Consider the following 19,946-nt stretch of genomic DNA (forward strand, 5'->3'; position numbering starts at 1 on the left):
CCAAGATGGGGGCTGGGACCCAGTGAAGAGGAGGGGAGAAGGGATTATTGGAGATAGTGTCAGGGGTTGGGGACAGTGAGAGAGTAGAAGAGGTCTGAGGGTGGGCTGCCTATCTGGAGTTCTGGGGGCCAGTGTGGTCTCTGGTCCAGCAGGGAGTCTCTGCCTGAGTTCATCTTCCTGTTCTTCTGGCTGGTGTGACCTGCACCTGAGCAGCAGCAGTCCACCTGAGTTGGGGTCGAGGGTGTGGCAGTGTTCCCCCACATTTCTGAGAACACTGACACTTACCTTGCTAGAGCAGAGTAAAAAAGAGAAGCCCCCCTATTTGAATAGCCACCCAGAAAACACAAGCCCACCCTACCACCAGCCACAGCTGTCCTCACAGCCCATATAACCACTAGCACCCAGGGTCAAATGTGGGTCCACTGAACCCTACCACCACCCACAGCTGTCCTCACAGCCCATATAACTACCAGACACCCAGGGTCAAATGTGGGTCCACTGCACCCTACCACCACCCACAGCTGTCCTCACAGCCCATATAACTACCAGACACCCAGGGTCAAATGTGGGTCCACTGCACCCTACCACCAGCCACAGCTATCCCCACAGCCCATATAACCACTAGCACCCAGGGTCAAATGTGGGTCCACTGCACCCTACCACCAGCCACAGCTATCCCCACAGCACATATAACCACTAGCACCCAAGGTCAAATGTGGGTCCACTGATGTCTTTCTTCAGAAGGTCTAGCTGGGAATTCCTGATAGGTCTCAAGCCAAAGATGACAAGAAACCACTGTGATTAATTTCTAAAAACCAGTATGAATGAAAATAAGCAGGCTGAGTTCCTGCTATGAGTATATAGCTCAGGGGTATCAAGAGCAGTGTCCTCACAGAAAAGGCACACACCAAGCTGGTGGCTTTGTCAGGAATGGAAACGGCATGGGGAGGCCCAGAGACTGGATCATGGCAGTCCCAAGAACTGCTTCCAGAGAAACCTAATTAACCTGCTCCATACCCCACACCAAAGAGAGTAGTGGGGAGGCTGAGAAGTGCCTTAGGAAGCCTGTCTGCCCACTAAGAGGAGGAGACAGCTGGTCCTCACACGCTGCATCTGCTCACCCTGCACAGCTGTGGAGCTCATATTAGCATTTGCTCCTTTACAGCCAGGGAAAGCCAAGGAGCAGGAGACTGTAGGAAACCTCAGGGAGAGGGCTCACAGTGGAGCAGCGGCTTCTGTTCACAGGGACCATGGGCACAGCCTGCAGTTGGGCACATGGGCCTCCTTCCAGAAACCTCACAGTAGAAAATACATGAAACACCCAATGACAAAGGAGAGTGCTCATGTGCAAACAGAGTGGTCCAGATGTGAAGACCCAGGAGACATGGCATATTTAGGATTCTATATCACCTTGGGCAACTATTTTGTTTCCAGGAAGTGGCATCCTGAGGGCCTGTAACTTCTCTGGGTGACAGTCACGCCCCATTTTGCCACCATTGCTATGGGCTCCAGGGCTTGTTGCACTTTCCTATTTGAAGGAAATGCTAATTTTCACCCAGACTGATGAGGGGAAAGGGTGTAATTTTTACTCTATCCAAGTTTAGATCCCTGAATGTGGCACAGAAATAGAGAAAACCTCTCCTCTGCCCCTCTCCTCCTTCCTGCTTTCTGCAGTAGGAATAAGACAGTTAGAGCTTGTTAAACAAAGAAAACTAGGTTGATCTACAAGTCAGGAAAAGGAAGAGCCTTGGCCTCTGATGACCACAGAACCCTGCACCAACCACAGAGCCCTGCACTAGCCACGGAGCCCTGCACTAGCCATGGAGCCCTGTACCAACCATGGAGCCCTTCACCAACCACGCAGCCCTGCACCCACCACAGAGCCCTGCACCAACCACAGAGCCCTGCACCAACCACAGAGCCCTGCACCAACCACAGAGCCCTGCACCAACCACGGAGCCCTTCACCAACCACAGAGCCCTGCACCCACCACGCAGCCCTGCATTCACCACGCAGCCCTGTACCAACCACAGAGCCCTGCACCAACCACAGAGCCCTTCACCAACCACACAGCCCTGCACTAACACCCTCTGCCAACCTAGTCAGGGTCATCAGTCTCACCCCCACCCACTGACCCAGTCATGGAGCATCTACCTTGTTAAACAGTTGTTGATTTGTGCGTGTCTGTAATATAAAACCATTCACACCCACCCTTCATTACTATGTCTTTAAGACGTTTTCCAGGAGGTGGAGCTGGAAATAGTTTTACACCACCTGATCATTAGACTATTCCATCAGCAAAACTGATTTGTCCAGAGTCACAGGGAAACTCAGCTAGAAGAGTTTCCTACAGCTAGCTGCACATAGGAGGCAACTTGGAAACCATAAGGCACAGAAGGTTCCTTCACCCGTTAGCAGACACACCCCATGCACCACAAGCTGGCCATGGTTCAGGGATCCTACAGTGATACCATGATCAAGTCCACAGCAGGTACACACTCACCACCTGCACACCCCTAGCAAAGCCCACACCTGTACAGACATAAGCAGAGAGGCACCACCAGCACACATGCCCCAGCCTCAGAAAGTACTTACGAACTGTCATGGACTCAGGCATTGAGGCTGATGGTAACAGGCTACTCAGAGGACTTCCGCGGCCTGGAGAACTGGCTTCCATACTGGGAGAAAGCAGACAGAAGGAAGTTATACTCGGCCTACAACACAACCTCAGTGCTCACAACACTGGCAAGTGAAAGGTTTCCCTGGGAATCTCCTGGACAAACAGAAAGCAGCTGTTTCCTCATTATTGCAGATGTGTCTGAAGTTTACTGGAAACTCCAAACTGACACAAAGAACCCTTTTGCAAGCTATCCATGAGGGAAACTCAGAGTCACTCAATGTGCTTGTTTGTGGCTAAGTCAGACAAGCTATCACTGCCTTCCTGCTCCAACTGTGTAATTGTGAACACACGTCCAGGATCTATTGTTTCCACACTCTTGTCATTAGTACTGTTGCTTTTCCTAGTTAACCTAGTCCTGGAGGCATGTCGGTGTTCCGAGTGCAAGACACCTGCATGCTGTGTAAGCTTCACTCAGACAAACGTGTAGCATCACTGTCCGATGTCAACTAGTCAACAGTATGTTTGTTTATGATGGAGTCTCACATATCCCAGTCTGGAACTTACTATGTAGCCAAAGATGACTTTGAACTTCTGATCCTTCTGCCTTCGCCTCCCAAGCACCATACCCAGTTTTATGTGGTGCTGGGAATCGAACCCAGGGCTTTTTGAACACTAGGTAAGCACTCTCCTACAACTGAGCTATGTCTCTAGTAGGTTCTAAACAAAGTGCCTTTAAATGAGGACAGACATACACCCAGATTATGCATGGATCAATGGTTATAGAAACTTCATGACAATAGGCTCCCAGCAACCTGTCCCAGCATCCCCCTGTAAGCAGACCTGGTGCTCAAAGAAGCGTACAGAGCATAATGACTGCAGAGAACTGGACTGGTTACATATTTACAATCAGTCTCTAACATGGACAATAGCACTGGCTTATCTGTGAACAGTAGGAAGAAGTCACAGACTGGGACTCATGTCCCTCAATCAATTGCTGCATTTGGCAAATGTTCAAAAATACAACAAAAAAAAGGAGTCAGGGTCCTGGAAGGAGCAGTGACACCATCCTCTATGAGACCAGGCTCAGAGGGTCCTGGAAGGAGTAGTGACGCCATCCTCTATGAGACTAGGCTCAGAGGGTCCTGGAAGGAGCAGTGACGCCATCCTCTATGAGACCAGGCTCAGCGGGATCAGTCCGCTCATAGTGTCACTTTCAGAATCCTGTCTGTTGTGAGTAACAGGACACCAAGCAAGGTATGGGGTCACCTTGAAGCTAAGTTGGGCATACAGATGGATAACTTCAAGACACCAAATTAAAATCATGAAGAGCAACAGAGCTGAAGGTGATGGGAGACCTCGGTGGCAAGGTTCCCTCTGTAAGCAACAGTGACACTGGGCAACTTAGTTTTCCATCTAGATTGTTGTCTGTTTGCTTGGTTTTCTGTTTGGTTTAGTTTGCTGCTGTTGTTAATGTGAAAGAGAAAAGCGTTCTGCACTTACAAGCTGCCGGGCAGTGGACCGAATACTTGGCAGCTGTTACATCTGTCCCCATAACCTAAATATCACATAACATAGGGCTGATAAACATCATCATCAACTGCTAACGAACTTTAACTAGGAAGGCTGAGGAGGGGGTACTCAGCATGGCAGCAGAGGTGTGGAGATGACAAGGGGTCATGTGCAAATGAGGCTTGATGGTTGCTGCCCCTCCTGGGGATGGAACCCTGAGCTTTTTGTACACTGTGCAAGCACCCCATCACTGACCTGCCACCCAACTCTGACACTGTATCACAAGACAGCCTATCTGGGTGAATCGTCATCTATAACCCATATGAGCACAAACATGAGGTCAAGCCTCGGCCTCCAATCCTACCTGTCTTTAAATGAGAATAAAATGCAAAGATAAACAGCATGCCACGATTCTGACACTGACCTGTACCGAAGGCCAGACTCTGGAAGTATGTGGTCCTCGGGTCCTGTCCCATTCTCCAGACTTCCCACAGGGGCATCTGTGCAGAGACCACGGAGAAGGTGAGGCTTGACTTTCAACTCCATTTTCTCCTGATCGTGTGCTCAGCTGTTCCATCAGCTGATTTTAAACTCTTTCCACTCATACACTGGAGTTATCTGCTGCCTAGTTCATTCCCTCAGGCATCATTAAGACTTGGCACCGGTAGCTACATGTGACCTTTTTTTTTTAACTTTGAAGCAAGAGAAGTTATCAGGTTTTTGGTTAAACAAATTGCTCCTGCTTACAGTGGGCACTAGAGGGCAGCAGAGTCTCACCACTGGTAAAGTCTGCAGCTTTCTACAAAAGCCATAAACATTTGGTAATAAAGGCATTCCCAAAAGGAGAGTCCACAAATCTCTAAAGCAAACAGGCAAAGGTCGTTAATGACTGTCGCAGATGCATTACCTGCCACTCAGGCCTCCTTCCGGGGAAAAAGTGCAGATCTGCAAGCCTGGGGCTGCACGGCAGCACTCAAGGGAACCCTGAGCCAGGCACAGGAGTGACAGAGGTAGAGCAAGCCTCTGGGCCTCCGCTTCTGCCAGGCTTAAGGGAAACCAGCCTGGAGAAGGCAAATCCTCTCCACCTTTGACTGCACACTCCACTCAACCCCAACTGTTTCCATTAACCCAAGAGCCCCGTAAGTAAGCCTGGGCTCCATCCCAGGACTGCAAGGCATCAGAAGTCAAGGGACTACCCCTCTCCTTGCTAGCTAGTGGGGTGGTTAAAGGGTACAGACCCTGCTGGCTACAGGACAGAGTCCCTGCTCCTCAACTTCAATTCAGCAAGGCACAGCCTCTCTGTGCCTCGCTTCCCTTTTTGGTCTTCTTTGTTTGGAGACAGGATCTCCTTACGTAACCAAGGCTGGCCTCTAACTCAAGCTTTTCCTGCCTCAGCCTTCCAACTGCTGGAATTACCAGCATGTGCACTTTAACAATTATGCAACATAATTAAATTTTACATTGTTTACATAATTAAATTTTAAGATAGGATTTCACCCTATAGCCTGAGCTGGTCTGGAACTCATTATGTAGCCCAAGCTGGCCTCAAACTTGTAACAATCGTCCTGCCTCTACCTCGTGAGTCCTGGGATCCCATATGTGAGCCACGGGCCCTAAAGTCTAGTCTATACCCTTACCTCTCAAGACGACAGCTCTCAAACTCTCTCCTTTGGCTGAGACCTCAGTCCTGAATTCTGGTTCCACATTTCTGGCTACTGAAAAGTTCTACTGAGACCTTCTTGGGCCCAGCAGCCACCTGGACTTTCAAAAGTCCTGGCCCTATACCCTACTTCTGATTGGGCAGACAGCTTAGAGACACCCACCCCCAGCCACCACAGAGTCAGGCAGCTCTGCTATGGTTAGGTGTCCTGCAAAGGCCTGCACCTTAATCCCCAGTCACGGTGCTACTGAGATGCAGTGGGACTTTAAGAGGCAGGACCTGGTTCACTGGAGCATCAGATGCCCAGGCCCTTCCTAGCTCTCTGCTTTTCCTGTCAGGTGAGCAGCTTCCTCCATCTTTCATTTACAACCATGTTGCTCTGCTTCATGTTATCCCAAGACAACAGAGCAAACTGAACGTGGGATGAAATCTCTGAGTTTGTGAAGCAAAATAAACCTTTCTTCCCTATAAGATGATTGTCCCAAGTATTTTGTTATAGTAACAGGAAGCTGACAAACACAATATCCTGACTCTCCAGTGTTAACTAAACTATTCCTCACTCTGCTCATGTGCAATGGCACATTTCTGGTTAGAAGGCTCAGTGTCTTCTAAGGACCCTTCAGTGGGAGGCTACTTCAGTTCAGTCATCCTCACTGCTGAAATTCAGCCATGACTGACAGAGTCCACACATGAAGCAAAGGCAAGGCTCTAACACCACACATAATGAAAGGAAATGCATGGCTGGAATAAAGGCCATTGTCACCCAGCCCACATTCCAGATGTAGCACTGACGTGGCCTGACTGACCACACATCAGCCCCTCTGTGTGGCTGGCACACATACCTACATACAGCTAGCACTGTGGTGGGCCAGATGCACTGGCATATTGTGGAGTATTATTTGAAGATATGCTACATTCATTTATGCTGTGGAACATTTGTTTTAATGATACCAAGATGTGTTGCATTCTTTTATATTGCATTTGTTTTAACTATGTGTAGCTATGTTACTGTGCCTGTCTAAAACACCTGATGATCTAACAAAGAGCTGAACAGCCAGTAGGGAGGCAGGACAAAGAGTAAGTGGGGTGGGCTGGCAGGCAGAGAGAATAAAAGAGAAGGAGAAATATGGGGGAGGAAGAGAGATCAAAGAAGAAGAGAACAAGGAGAGGAGGATGCTAAAGGCCAGCCACAACAGCCAACCAGCCAGACAGAGTAAGACATAAAGAAAAGTATACAGAAATAGAGAAAGATAAAAGCCCAGAGGCAAAAGGCAGGCAGGATAATTTAAGTTTAAGAAGTAACAGACAAACTAGGGAGATGGAAACATTCAGAGGACACATTCTATACATTTCACCTTCACACACATAATTAAAGACAGCCCCGAGCCCTGGCTGCTAGCACAAGCTGGAACCTCAGCTACTTGAGAGGCCTGTGTGTTGTAGAATAGTATTTTAAGGTTTGTTACTTTTGTTTATGTTGCATTTGTTTAACTCTGTGAAGCTGTGTTACTGTGCCTGTCTAAAGCACCTGATGGTCTAATAAAAAAGCTGAATGGCCAATAGCAAGGCAGGAGAAAGGATAGGCGGGGCTGGCAGGCAGAGAAAATATATAGGAGAAATCTGGGAGAGAAAAAGAAGTAGCCAGAGATGGAGGAGGACATCAGGGGCCAGCCTCTCAGCTACACAGTCAGTCACGGAGTAAGAGTAAAAGTAAGATTTTAGAAGAAAGGAAAAAGCCCAGAGGCAAAAGGTAGATGGGATAATTTAAAGTTAAGAAAAGCTGGCTACCAACAAGCCTAGCTAAAGCCAAGCATTCATAATTAAGAATAAGCCCTGTGTGTCATTTATTTGGGAGCCAGGTGGCGGGCCCCTCAAAAAGCAAAAGCAACCAGTAACACGTGTGCAGGACAATAGCTCGTGAAAGCCGCTGTGAGTGGCCGTAGTGAACCCTGTCTAAAATTAAAAACACTGTCAGATGGCTCAGTAGACAGAGGCATGTGCTGCCAGGCCTACTGCCCCGAGTGTGATCCCCAGAACCCATGCGGTGGAAAGAGAGAATCGACGGTCGTCTGACCTCCACGCACACGCAGTGGCACGTCTCCACAGACTCTCACACTTACAATAAATAAACAAGTAAATGTAATTTTAAAAAGATTTTAATAGGGCTACAGAGGCAGCTTAGTAGTTAAGAGCCTTTGCTGCTCTTACAGAGGACCTGAATTCAGTTCACAACACCCACAGAACTTACATGCATTCATGTGCATATAGCCACATGTAGACACACACACACACACATACAAAACTGCAAAGAGTCGTAAAAGCTGCTGAGGTACCCCTTTAATCCCAGCACTCAGGAGGCAGAGCCAGGGATATCTGTGAGCGTCTGCAGCTGGACGGTCTACATGGGATATCTGTGAGCGTCTGCAGCTGGACGGTCTACATGGGATATCTGTGAGCGTCTGCGGCTGGACGGTCTACATGGGATATCTGTGAGCGTCTGCGGCTGGACGGTCTACATGGGATATCTGTGAGCGTCTGAAGCTGGACGGTCTACATGGGATAGCTGTGAGCGTCTGCAGCTGGACGGTCTACATGGGATATCTGTGAGCGTCTGAAGCTGGACGGTCTACATGGTGAGCTCTAGGCCAACTAGATCTACACAGTGAAACCCTGTCTCAAGAAAAAAATTTAAGCCGGGTGGTGGTGGCAGTGCACGACTTTAATCCCAGCACTCAGGAGGCAGAGCCAGGCATTCCAGGAAAGGCACAAAGCTACACAGAGAAACCCTGTCTCGAAAAACAAACAAACAAACAAATAAATAAATAAAATTTAATTAAAATAAAGAATAAAAACTATTAAAAAAATGCCAGGTGGTGGTGGCACACACCTTTAATCCCAGCACTCGGGAGGCAGAGGCAGGAGGCTATCTATGAATTTGAGATCAGTGTGGTCTACAGAGTGAGTTCTAGGACAGCCAGGACCACACAGAGAAACCTTGTCTCAAAAAAAAAAACTATAAAAAAGGCTAAAGCTATAGCTCAGTGGTAGGGCATGTTCTAGTATGCGTAAGGCCTTGGGTTCAATCCTCAGTACTGCACCAATGAAGACATCCTCTGTCCCCTCCCTAAACAGAGAACCTCAGGTAGGATTTCCCTGAAGGTCTCCCATGGCCTAGTACCATATACTTAGCAGAGAAGCTAAATGCTGAACAAAGAATACCATGAACTCCAAATGCCATATGACCCTTATAAGTGGGCTGGGGCTACACAATGTGGTCAACTACCACAGCATCTTGACTGCCAAGAGTAAAGCTGCTTTCCCAGAGGGCTCCGGAGTCTACTAGATCAGACCACAGTAGTATGTGACAGTCACTCCTTGTACTCGTCCGAATGAGACATGTCACCCATAGATGCAGGCATTTAACACCTGGTCCTTGGTGGTGATGCTATTTGAAGAGGTTATGAGGAAGTGCAGCCATGCTGAGGAAGTACATCACTGGGGGCGGGCTTTGAGAATGAAAAGCCTTAACCATTACTAGTTCATTCTCTCTGCTCGTTGCTCATGGTGGATGATGGGAGTTCTCAGCTTCCTTCTCTGGGTGCTGCCATGCCTCCCACCATGATGTGCTCTTATCCCTCTGGGACCAGAAGCCAAAACAAACTCTTTCCTTCACAAGTTGCTTTTCATGGTGTTTTTCATAGCAACAGAAAACTAGCTAATACACTCCTCAACTTAACAAGCAACTCCAAGAGCTAAAAGTGAGGATAAAGAATCTACAGGATGTTGGACCCAGTGGGAATGCAGGGTTAGAAGGCCACTGGCTACAGGTAAGCTGAGAAATGCCCTCAGATTAGATGCACATCTCTAAACCCACATCAAATAGGTGGTGCCAATGTAGACAGCAGAGAGAAAGAGGAACGAAGGTGTAGGCCCTTCACAGGGTTCAGGCGCCATCTCTCATCTCCCAAGGTGCGAAATAATGGTCACTATTTGTGGTTAGCTTTGATATGGCCAAGTTTAGCAACAGACTGTTGGGGGCAGGCATAAGAACCCCCTAGGGTCTTGCCAACCAGTTCACCCCGAGGCACTCAGCCCGAGTATCTGTAAACACTCCAGTTCTATAGGAGACCCCCTAAGCCACATCTTACCTGAGTGTCCACAAGCTGTCCCTGCCCTGAGCCCCAGATCTTCTGGCTTCCATTCCTACCTGTACAGGTAACTCAAAAACCCCATCTGGTCCTTGGAGCAAAAGCTCTTACTGGAGAAGAGAAGACAGGAAGCACCCACCTGCTGCACCATAGGAGCCCACTCCACTGACAGGGAAGAGGACATCAGTGTCAGCATCAGCATCTCCGTGGAGCACCTGCAGCGGGGCCCATCCAGGTACCGGGGGGAGGCAGGTGCTCGCATCCAGCGGCCTATGGAGAAAGAATGCAGCTGCATGACAGGGCCTCGGGACTTATCACAGCATCTCCTGGGCCTGCTCAAGTTCCCAGGCCTAGATGAGGCTAAAACAGAATTAAGCCATGGGCTGGGAGTCAGGACCACAGAGCCCAGGTCAGACCCCTCATGTGCTCTTTTACCAGAGCTTGCTGTGCTCAGCACAAAGAGCCAGCAAATGGTTGTGATGCTCTCATGGAACTTATAGTCTGGAAGAGGCCCCAGACATCAATCACAACATCCTGCAAGAAGGCAGAGGCTCAGCTCAGAAGGGTGGAGCAGGAAGGCTGAGGAGGAAGACCCTTTGGGGGCTTGTAGCCAACCGTGGAGGTGCACACCTATAACCCTGCACTGGGAGGCCAAGGCTGCTGTGCCGAGTTTATGTGTAGCTCAACATACTACCAACTTGGATTCTTGCTTTGATTTGATTTGGTTGTGGATGGAAGGTGCAGATTTTTGGTTTTTTACTTCTTTGTTTGAGACAGGGTCTCGTCTACCTCAGCTGGCTTAGAACTCTGCACAGCTAAGATGACCTTGACCTTCTTCACACAATCATTACTGTACATTAACTTAGAATAGAAAGAGGCTCAATGGATCAAAGATCACACCTACTACATCAAGTAAGGAAAGGGGAGAAGAAGAAAAGTCTATTTATGTCATTTAAATTTTTTAAGATTCATGTGTATGAATGTTTTGCCTGTGTATGTCTATGTACCACATGCATTCGGTATCCACAGAGGCTAAAGGGCATCAAATCCCCTGGAACTGGAGTTACAGATGGTTGCTGTTAGGCCCAAAGTGGGTCCCCTAAAATGACAGTCTGGACTCAGCTCAGGCTGGACTCTGACCAGGTAAACAGAAGGATCCTAAACAGCATTCCTCAGACTCTAGTGAAGCAGGTTTCTGTTCTGTTGCAGGAAGAATCACTACTCCCCTTCTCTGTCCCTACAGGCAATGGGGCAACTAGTTCCCTACATAACAGCCCGGGCCACATAACAAGGCCTTGTTTCACAGCCCCATGGTTCCATGGTGCAGTGTTTGTATGTACAAAGCTCGAGGTTTAATCTGTAGTACCACAAGAGAAAGACCCTGACCACAAGTATGGTGGCTCACACCTGTACTCCAGAGCTTGTGAGGCAGAGGCAAGAGGGCCAGAATGAATTCAAAGCCAACCTGGGTTACACGGTGAGACTCTGTCTCAAAATAGTGTCACCTGTCCAAGGTCACTGGTGATTCATAACAGCACCAAGACTGAGGTCTTCCAAATCAAACCACAATGGTGTCCAGCCTCCTACCTGCACAAGCCTCCACACACAGCTTTTCTTTATTTTAGGGCATAGGATGGGACATTTTCTCTGCAAACATTTTATACTGTGTGGCACACTCTTCTAGGTGGATTGTTTCTTTACAAGCCTTTAAAATCTAATAACCAAATCTAGCTGGGGTGAGTATTGAGTAGGAAACCCAGGGAACAGTCCTAACAGAATCTTACCAATGAATTGTTTCCTTCCGTGGCTAGCACAGGGTCATTGCCACTGACCCCCAAGTGTTAGGTAAACATGGTTGCCCCTCTAGGCTGTTAGAACCACCCTCTTGGGGCTCTGATGCAACAGGTTGTTGTCAGGTTGCTCCCAAAAAGGGCAAGCCAACTTACTTGTCCAAAATTGAGTCCAGGCCCAGCTTAACCTGGACTATAGGAGAACTTCTGGCAGCTAGACAAAAAAGCAGCATTCCTCCGGAACTTGTGAAGCCCATTCTACCAAAAGGAGCCACTTCTCTTACCTCCAAAAACAGGGACCTGTGGTCCTCCAGCTAACATACACCTCCAGTGCCTACCAGCATTTCAAAGCCCACGCCAGCACCCTAGTTGCCTCCTCCCCTCAGCTCCTCCTCCTCCTTACAACCTGGCCATTCTGACCCCTGCTCCTGCCTCTCTCCCTCTGCTCTCTATTCTCTATCTCTTGCTATTCTCCCGTCTCTCACAGATAGCTCTGGCCTTCTCCAGGCTACTTTCTCTCTCTGCTCCAACTCTTCCAGATGCCTCTGACTGTCCTCTCTCTCTCATGTCTACAATACTAACCTTCCCCTTATCCATACCATGGAGTGCTCATGTCATCAGTTTATACAACAGTGACCAAGGGAAGTGGCATGCTGGCAGTCAGGACACATTCTTAGAGAAAGCAGCAGTACTGGCCAGTCTGTGAGAGATATAGTTATGTTTTAAGTTTAAATTACTGTGCTTAAGAGATCTATAAAACAAAAATGCCTCTATAACCTGTAAGCCCCACTCGCCCAAGGACAAGTAACCTCCTGGAATGCTGAGGGTTATTGTTCATGTAAGATAACAAACCACAAGTTTTTTACTTCCGTAACCAAGGTTGGTTGCTCCAACTGCACAGGATGTGCTTGATTGTACCTAGGCAGGAGGTACATAGGCAGGAAGTACATCAGGATGTATGCTTGCCACCAACTGGACGAAGGCAGGAAGCACATGGCCTTATGGATTTTGCCTTTGTAAGGACTAGACTAATATAATTCATAGCCATTCTCTGGGAATCCCAGGTATGGACATGGCCAGTGTCCATCACCCTGGCCAGTATTTAATAAAGCTTGCTTCAAATTTGGCTCAAAAATTGTGGTAGTGGTCTTATTCTTGCCTGGTGGGATTAACAAATCCTATCTCCAACAGTTCCACTACCTCTCTGGGCATGTGGAATTTTCTGCTTGTTTCAAAGACAATTCTTGCCATTTCCCAGCAACCTGTGTGAGTTAAAGTGAAACCAGACCCACAAAGGGTGTGGTTTCAAACCCAAAGGTCCACTGTCTCAGCTGAATACTGAAGTAACAAGCCGCAAAATATGGCATCAAGATTGGCTTAAAACGGCCAGCAAGATGGCTCAGCAGATAAAGGTGCTCGCTGTCAAGCCTGACGACCTGAGTTTGATCCCAGGACCCATCTGATGAAAGGAGAGAACTGATTGTACAATTTAGTTTCACTCACTCACATACACACACACACACACACACACACACACACACACACACACAAATGTAAAAACATTTAAGATTGGCTTTAAAATAACAGAAAATATTGCTTATCATTAAAACAAAATATTTGTTTCAAAACGTAGACAATGTTAAAAATAAAGTGGAAGAAAACACCTCTGGCCACATTATCCCAAGCACAACTGGGTGAAAGGGTGTCCTAGGCAGCCAACGTTCATGGTCAATACCAAGCAAAGGGGAACCAGGCATCAAAGAACCGGGTAAATTTCCAGCAAACAGAGAATGCCCACATCCTAAAAACACACAAGCATCAGACCTACTGTGCTGCCCCACGACTCCTCGTTTACACAGTTGTAATGAAAGTACATGTAAACCTTTCTCTGTCTTTCCCATTCAATATTCACTTATAAGTTCATCTTCATGCTATCAGACACTCATTCATCACTCTGTGTTCATTCAAAGCAGGCACAGTGACACACTCCTTTAACCCCAGCACTAGAAGGCAAAAAAGCAGGAAGATCTCCGGGAATTTAAGGCCAGGACACCGGTGCTAGGCTACATAAAACCCTGAGTCCAATCACTAGGACTGCAAAAACAAACAAAAATTGACCAAGAGCCTATCTCCACCATAAACATTAATTAATTAATTAATTAATTAATTAATTAATTAATAAACAAACCCATTCTAACAACAAAAGTATTAGGAGTCTACACTCTTGAGCCCATGAGGACAAACACCCCCCACTCCATCCCACCCCCAGCCACCCACACCCACACCCCACCCCTCCCACCCCACAGGTTAACGCCTGGTGCACATGCAGGTCAGACCAGGTGTTCTGGTCTCTGAACAAGTGCTTTGGAATCTCGCTGCTCAGCTCTTCCAGAGTTGAGACAATGTCCTCGGGGCAGATTCTGTACCCAGGTCCAGATATTTTGTTGACCATCTTCTGCCCCGGGCATCAGCAGCCCTCATACACAGCCTTCCTGCCGGACTGTGCAGGTGCATGTTTGGGGCTGGAATGGGCGGGGGTGGGGGTGGGGAGGTGTCCATGGAGCCAGCCTGGCCCTCGCAGGCACTGGGTGGACAAGTTGGGGCTCACTGCTCATCCTGCTCTTGCTGCAGACTACTAGGAGGTATGAAGATCAGGGTGCTTAGTCACTAGATGGGCACGGGTTCACACTTGTAACTCTCTGAGTTACCCCAAGGCCCCTCCAGACTCACTTCCTTACTGGTATCACAGCACATACAAGATGATTGAAAAACTCTTTTCCATAATAAAGCAATTGCCTATTCTGAAGAAAAACAAAAAGCAAAGCCAATGTTTGTGACAGATACTGGGTAAAGAGGCATCAGGCACCAAAGAATTGGTTAAATTACCAGCAAACAGAAAGCCCAAATTTGGGCCACCACCTCATCCTAAAAACAAGCAAGCATCAGATTCTGCCAGAAGCAGTGGCAAGCCTCCCTGAGCCCCCGGGCCTGGCCACACTCCCCCACATGACTGCCATGTGCAGACTCTAGACCTCTCCTGTGACTACAAGCTTAAATCAAAAGTCCAGTATTACTCAATAAGCCGCTCATCACTGCTCAGCTCCTCCCCAGTTAGCTCTGTAGACTCTTCAATCAAGATGCCCCTGGACACCAGCGAGAGTCTGTCCATGGTCCATGGAGGCCCAGTCTCCCAAGGTCACCCAGCACTGCTCTGTGCCTTTTACACATCACAATGCCAGCAGCTACCCTGGCTTACAAGCTTGCCTCCCCTCCAAGCTGCACTCCATGGCACCAGAGGTAGGAAGATAAATGACTGGGTCTAAGGCACTGAGTCACACGCACTCACCTACAGAGCCACAGAATGCGGTGGCATTCCCAAGCCCTCACAGAACTAAAGGCAGTTTCAATGACTAATTGCATGAGCCGACTTGGCTGGGCAACTTTGTCAGATATTTGGTCAAATATTACACTAGAAGTTGCTATGAGGGTTTTTTTTTACAGGTTAACATTTACATCAGTGGATTTTTAGTTAAACAGATTATCATGTTGGACTACATGGGCCTCAGCCAAACAGCAGATGCTGCAATACAGAAACACCCAACCTCAACAGAAAACAAAAAGGAACTCTAAAGCAAACTGCCTCTGGGCTTGAGCTGCAACTCTTCTGCTACCAATCTACCTGCAGACTTAAACTAACTGCATCCCCACAATCCCGTGTGCCAATTCTCCAAATCAGGAGAAAGGAAAAAGAGGAGGGACAAGCATAGTGATGCATATCAGAATCTCAGCACTTGAGAAGCAGAGACTCAGGCCAGCCTTAGTTCCAGGCCAGCCTGGGCTACATGACACCCTGTCTCAAAATAAATAAATAAATAAACAAACAAAGAGATGTTGACATACATGCATAAATAAAGGTAAGTAATCGAGGAAAACACACACACACACCACCAGCTGTTTCTCGGGTGAACTATGACTAATACAAGAGGTCACAGACTTTGCTCCCGGGCTCAAAACAGCTTGCCGGGTGGTGGTGACACACTCCTTTAATTCCAGCACTCGGGAGGCAGAGGCAAGTGGGTCTCTGTGAGTTGGAGGCCAGCCTGGTCTACAGAGCAAGTTCCAGGAAAGGCTCCAAAGCTACACAGAGAAACCCTGTCTCAAAAAACAAAACAAACAAACAAAAGAGTATCCACAGCTTGTGAACATGAATGATGCTGCTTAGAAATGACTCTAACAAATAGTTTGGGAGTGGAAAATAGCCTTATACATAAGGCATTCCAGAGAACAAGGCCGGATCATGTGTCAAAGGCCAACCTGGGCTACATCCAGATACGCTGCCCCCAAAATAACAACAAAAGTGAACAACCAAAATACTCAACAGTGACAGAACCATTTAGCAAGTGAGAGTTTGGCAGAGAAACAGAACCAGTGAGAGGTCTGAGGAGGTGCACTTAGACTCTGAGGAGGTGCTGCTTTGTGAGTCTGAAAAAGCTGCGAAGTCCTACACTCTTCGTCCTGGAGCTGACGCCCAGGAAAGTCAGTGGCGTGCTTCTGAGAAGCAGGAGAGCCAGCGTGAACCCTGTCCATGGGCAGGAAAAGACTGACAGCCCAGCTCCAGCTCTCAGGCATGAAGGAAGCTCCCCGTTTGCTTCCTCAGGCTCCTCTGCTCCTGTCAGGTTCTGGCTGATGCTACCCATGCTTGAGAGGAAACCCTGTCATTAAGTCAGCCCATCCAAACACTGATCTCAGCCCAAGTACTCTCCCAGATTCCAGAAACAAGGATTTAACCTGGGCATCTCATGGGCCAGGAAAGGTGACATCACATAAAACAACTGGATTATGTATTAACATGGAAAATATGAAGCTCTGGGGAGCAGCATATGTGACTCCCAACTCCCTGCATGGCCAACCTCTTTGCTAAATCTCAATTCTGTGGAATTTTCTTTCATCTGTACACTGTAGCATGGAGAACATCACAAATGACCACATGGTGGGATGGTCAATGCACATACGTGAATGAGAGCAAAACCTTTTAAATTTTTAGATTTTTTTTTATTTTATATATATAAATGTTTTGCCTGCATGTGTGTATGTGCATCCCATGCATGATTGTTATGATATATTATTATTGGGTGGGAGGGGGTAGGGACCCCAAGGGTATCCCACATGTGCAGGGAAACATGCTGGGCAGATGCAGCTGTAGGCTGGGCAGACGCACACCATGCAGGGCTAGGCGGCAGCAGCGGCCAGTGATACACAACCCAGACAATGCATCCACGTGGAGAGTTTATTATAATAAAGAGATAGAGAGGCAGAGGGACAGAAAAAGGAGAGAGAGAGAGAGAGAGAGAGAGAGAGAGAGAGAGAGAGAGAGAGAGAGAGAGAGAGAGAGAGGCACACACCTTGTGGGAGTGAAGCGGAAGACAGAAAAGAGAGAGAAATGGGCGGAGTTTTTCCTTAAAAAGAGACTTTTACATCAGGACACAGGGTGGTCCCAAGGGGCAGGATCAGAATCTTAACTATGGTGCCTGGTACCTACGGAGGCCAGAGGAGGGTATCAGATCCCCTGGGACTAGTCTTACAGATGGCTGTGACTCACCATGTTGGGGCTGGAAATCCAGCTTGGGTCCTCTGCAAGAGCAACAAGTATGATTATCTGCTGAGTACTCTCTCCAGCCCCAAAACTTTTTAAACAGCCATACTCTCCAGAGAAATAAAAAAGAAGTTGACATTACACAAACATGAACATCAGAAGCCAGCACTGGAGGCATCTGTGGATATTCAGAGCACTATGGCATTTCAGCCCCACAGAAAGACACTCCACACATGTTCATGCCATTTATCAGAGGAAAGTCAGCCATGACCAGTCCCATCAGCACTCTAGAGCTTAAAAGAACAAGTCTTAATTGCCTGTGTGACTGTAAAAGCAGGAGTAAACAGAACTGTGAAGAGCAGCGGCAGCAGTTGGCCCGTGGACATCACTTAGCGTGTGTGTCAAAGGCCTCAGACATCATGTGGCTAGGCTCTGCAACACCCCTACAAGTGGATGCTACCACTGGCTCAGGTCTCAGATGTGACAGAGACTGGGAAGGAAAAGAACTTGTTCCAAGAAAAGATACACAGTGAGTATCCGAGAGCCCAGGTTACTTTGCAGGCAAGGTCTACACTGGCCACTTCCCATGAGGCCGTACCATAGCCTCCACGGATTTAAATCTACATCCCACCCAGTTAAGGCAGCAAGTGCAGACAGACTGAGCTCTGGGAAGCAGCTACCTAATCCTGAGCTTGGCCAAGCACTCAGCCAAATCTCAACTCCATGGAACCCTGTTCTTTCATGCTGCGAACCCGAAGTGATACTCACTAACCTAAAACAGTGTTCTGCTTTTTGAGATAGTCTCACTTGGTCCAGGTACTGACCTTGAACTCCCTATGTAGCTGAAGACGGCCTTGAACATCTGTTCCTCTTGCCTCCATGCCCCACCCACAGGTGTTCTGATGATAGATATCCAGCACCACTCCCAGTTTATGCAGAGCTGGAGCACAAACCCAGGACTCTGCATGCCAGTCAAACATTCTACCAATGGAGTCATGTCATCAGCCCTGTCACAGTTCTTAGGTGCAGTCTTTTTGTCACACAGGACAGTTATCTCTTCCCTTAGGCTCTGAAGATCAACTCTACTTTCCTCCTGAGCTTCCCATGCTAGTGGCAAGTTAGAGACAGAGGAAACCCCAGTTCGTGAAAGCCACAGCCTTATGTTTAAGCAAAAATTTCAAGGTACACATTTTGATGCTAATTTTGCATTAAGTCCATTTATATAGACTGTTTCCTTAATTCTCAGCAGGGCAAGGTCATAAAGATCTAAAGAATGAATAATGCCCCCCAAAGAAATACAAAAATTGCACTATTTTTATACATACTGTGTCTGTGCATGTTTGTATGTCCACATTCATGTGAGCAACTGTGTATGGACACATGCCTTGGTGCATGTTAGAGTTCAAGTTCATGTGTCCAACCTGTCCTACCATGCTTGAGGCAGGATCTCTTGTTCTACCCTGTTATGTATGCCAGGCTACCCAACTTAAAGCTTCCACGCCCATCTCCCTCTGGGAGCATAGTGATAACACGTTCCTGCTCCACTGCACCCAGCTGGGATGCTGGAGATCGGAACTCAGGTCGTCAGGCCAGGGTCGCACAGCAAGGGCTTTACCCACTGGGCCATTTCACCCGCCCAAAACTCACTCCATTCACTCACTTCCTAGAAAATGGCTGACATGACTCCCTCTTCAGGAGCTCAAGTGGAACTTACTTGTCTGGTGACTCAGAGTGGCCCGTGTGCTTCCTTCCTGCTGGGTTCCTGTACACATCCTCCTCATTTTCATCCACATCATCATCAATGCTTTTCACATCAAGCTTCTGGTAGCCCAACTCCCCATTCAAAGATACAGAATCAATTTTCCATGAATTGCTGCTCTGGCTCCCATTGGAATTTGGCCCAAACGGGCTTTCAAAGGTTGACATGATGTTGATGGAGGAGCGGTCAGAGTTCTCCTCCGAGCTTTCTGCGGTCCCAGGCATCTTTTTTAAAGTGTCCCCAATGCTCTGTTCCTCCTCATCATCATCAAAAGAGACAATGTTGGTTACCTTCTTCCTCCTCCTCCTCTCCCTTTTACATCTGGCATCTGGCAAAAGAAGAGCTGTGGCAGTAGACGGAAGGAAGGCCAAGCTAGGCTCCCGCGGGGCAGCAAAGCCTATCATCACACCAAGAATAAACTAAGACTAAATTAGATTTTGTTGGGGTTTTCTGGTTATATTTTTTAATAGTTTTTTTCATACAATAAACTCTGAATATAGTTTCCCCCAGATCCTCCCAGATCCTCCCCACTTCCCCACCCACTCAAATCCACACCCTTTCTTTCTCTCTCTCTCACTAGAAAACAAACAGGTATCTAATAATAAAATAAAAACAAACCAGAATAAAACAAACAAACAGAAAAAGCACAAGAAACAGATGCAGACACACACATTCACACACACATAAAACCCATAAAGACACAAAATCAGAAACCATAATATATAAGCAGCAAAAGACTTGTAAGACTTTAAAAAAAAAAAGCCCAGACAAAGCATTAATTCTTCAAAAACACCACTGAGTTTGTTTTATGTGGGCCATCTACTGCTGGGCATTTTTTAGTTTTTTTGGTGGTGGTGGTGGGTTGTT

At 47.6% G+C, this 19,946-nt stretch overlaps 1 protein-coding gene across 1 annotated transcript in view; it reads right to left on the bottom strand.

Annotated features, from left to right (window-relative positions):
• Window positions 1-19,946, bottom strand: part of Snx29 (sorting nexin 29) — a 477,564-nt gene that overhangs the window by 377,411 nt on the left and 80,207 nt on the right. Inside the window, exons 8-11 of the mRNA XM_059269973.1 lie at window positions 19,035-19,407; window positions 10,077-10,207; window positions 4,554-4,629; window positions 2,596-2,678 (exon numbers count right to left, since the gene is read on the bottom strand). Of these exons, the coding sequence (XP_059125956.1) occupies window positions 2,596-2,678; window positions 4,554-4,629; window positions 10,077-10,207; window positions 19,035-19,407 (663 nt within the window). The remainder of the gene's footprint in view (window positions 1-2,595; window positions 2,679-4,553; window positions 4,630-10,076; window positions 10,208-19,034; window positions 19,408-19,946) is intronic.

The sequence above is a fragment of the Peromyscus eremicus genome, chromosome 8a (genome assembly GCF_949786415.1).
Source record: "Peromyscus eremicus chromosome 8a, PerEre_H2_v1, whole genome shotgun sequence".
Classification (NCBI taxonomy): domain Eukaryota; kingdom Metazoa; phylum Chordata; class Mammalia; order Rodentia; family Cricetidae; genus Peromyscus; species Peromyscus eremicus.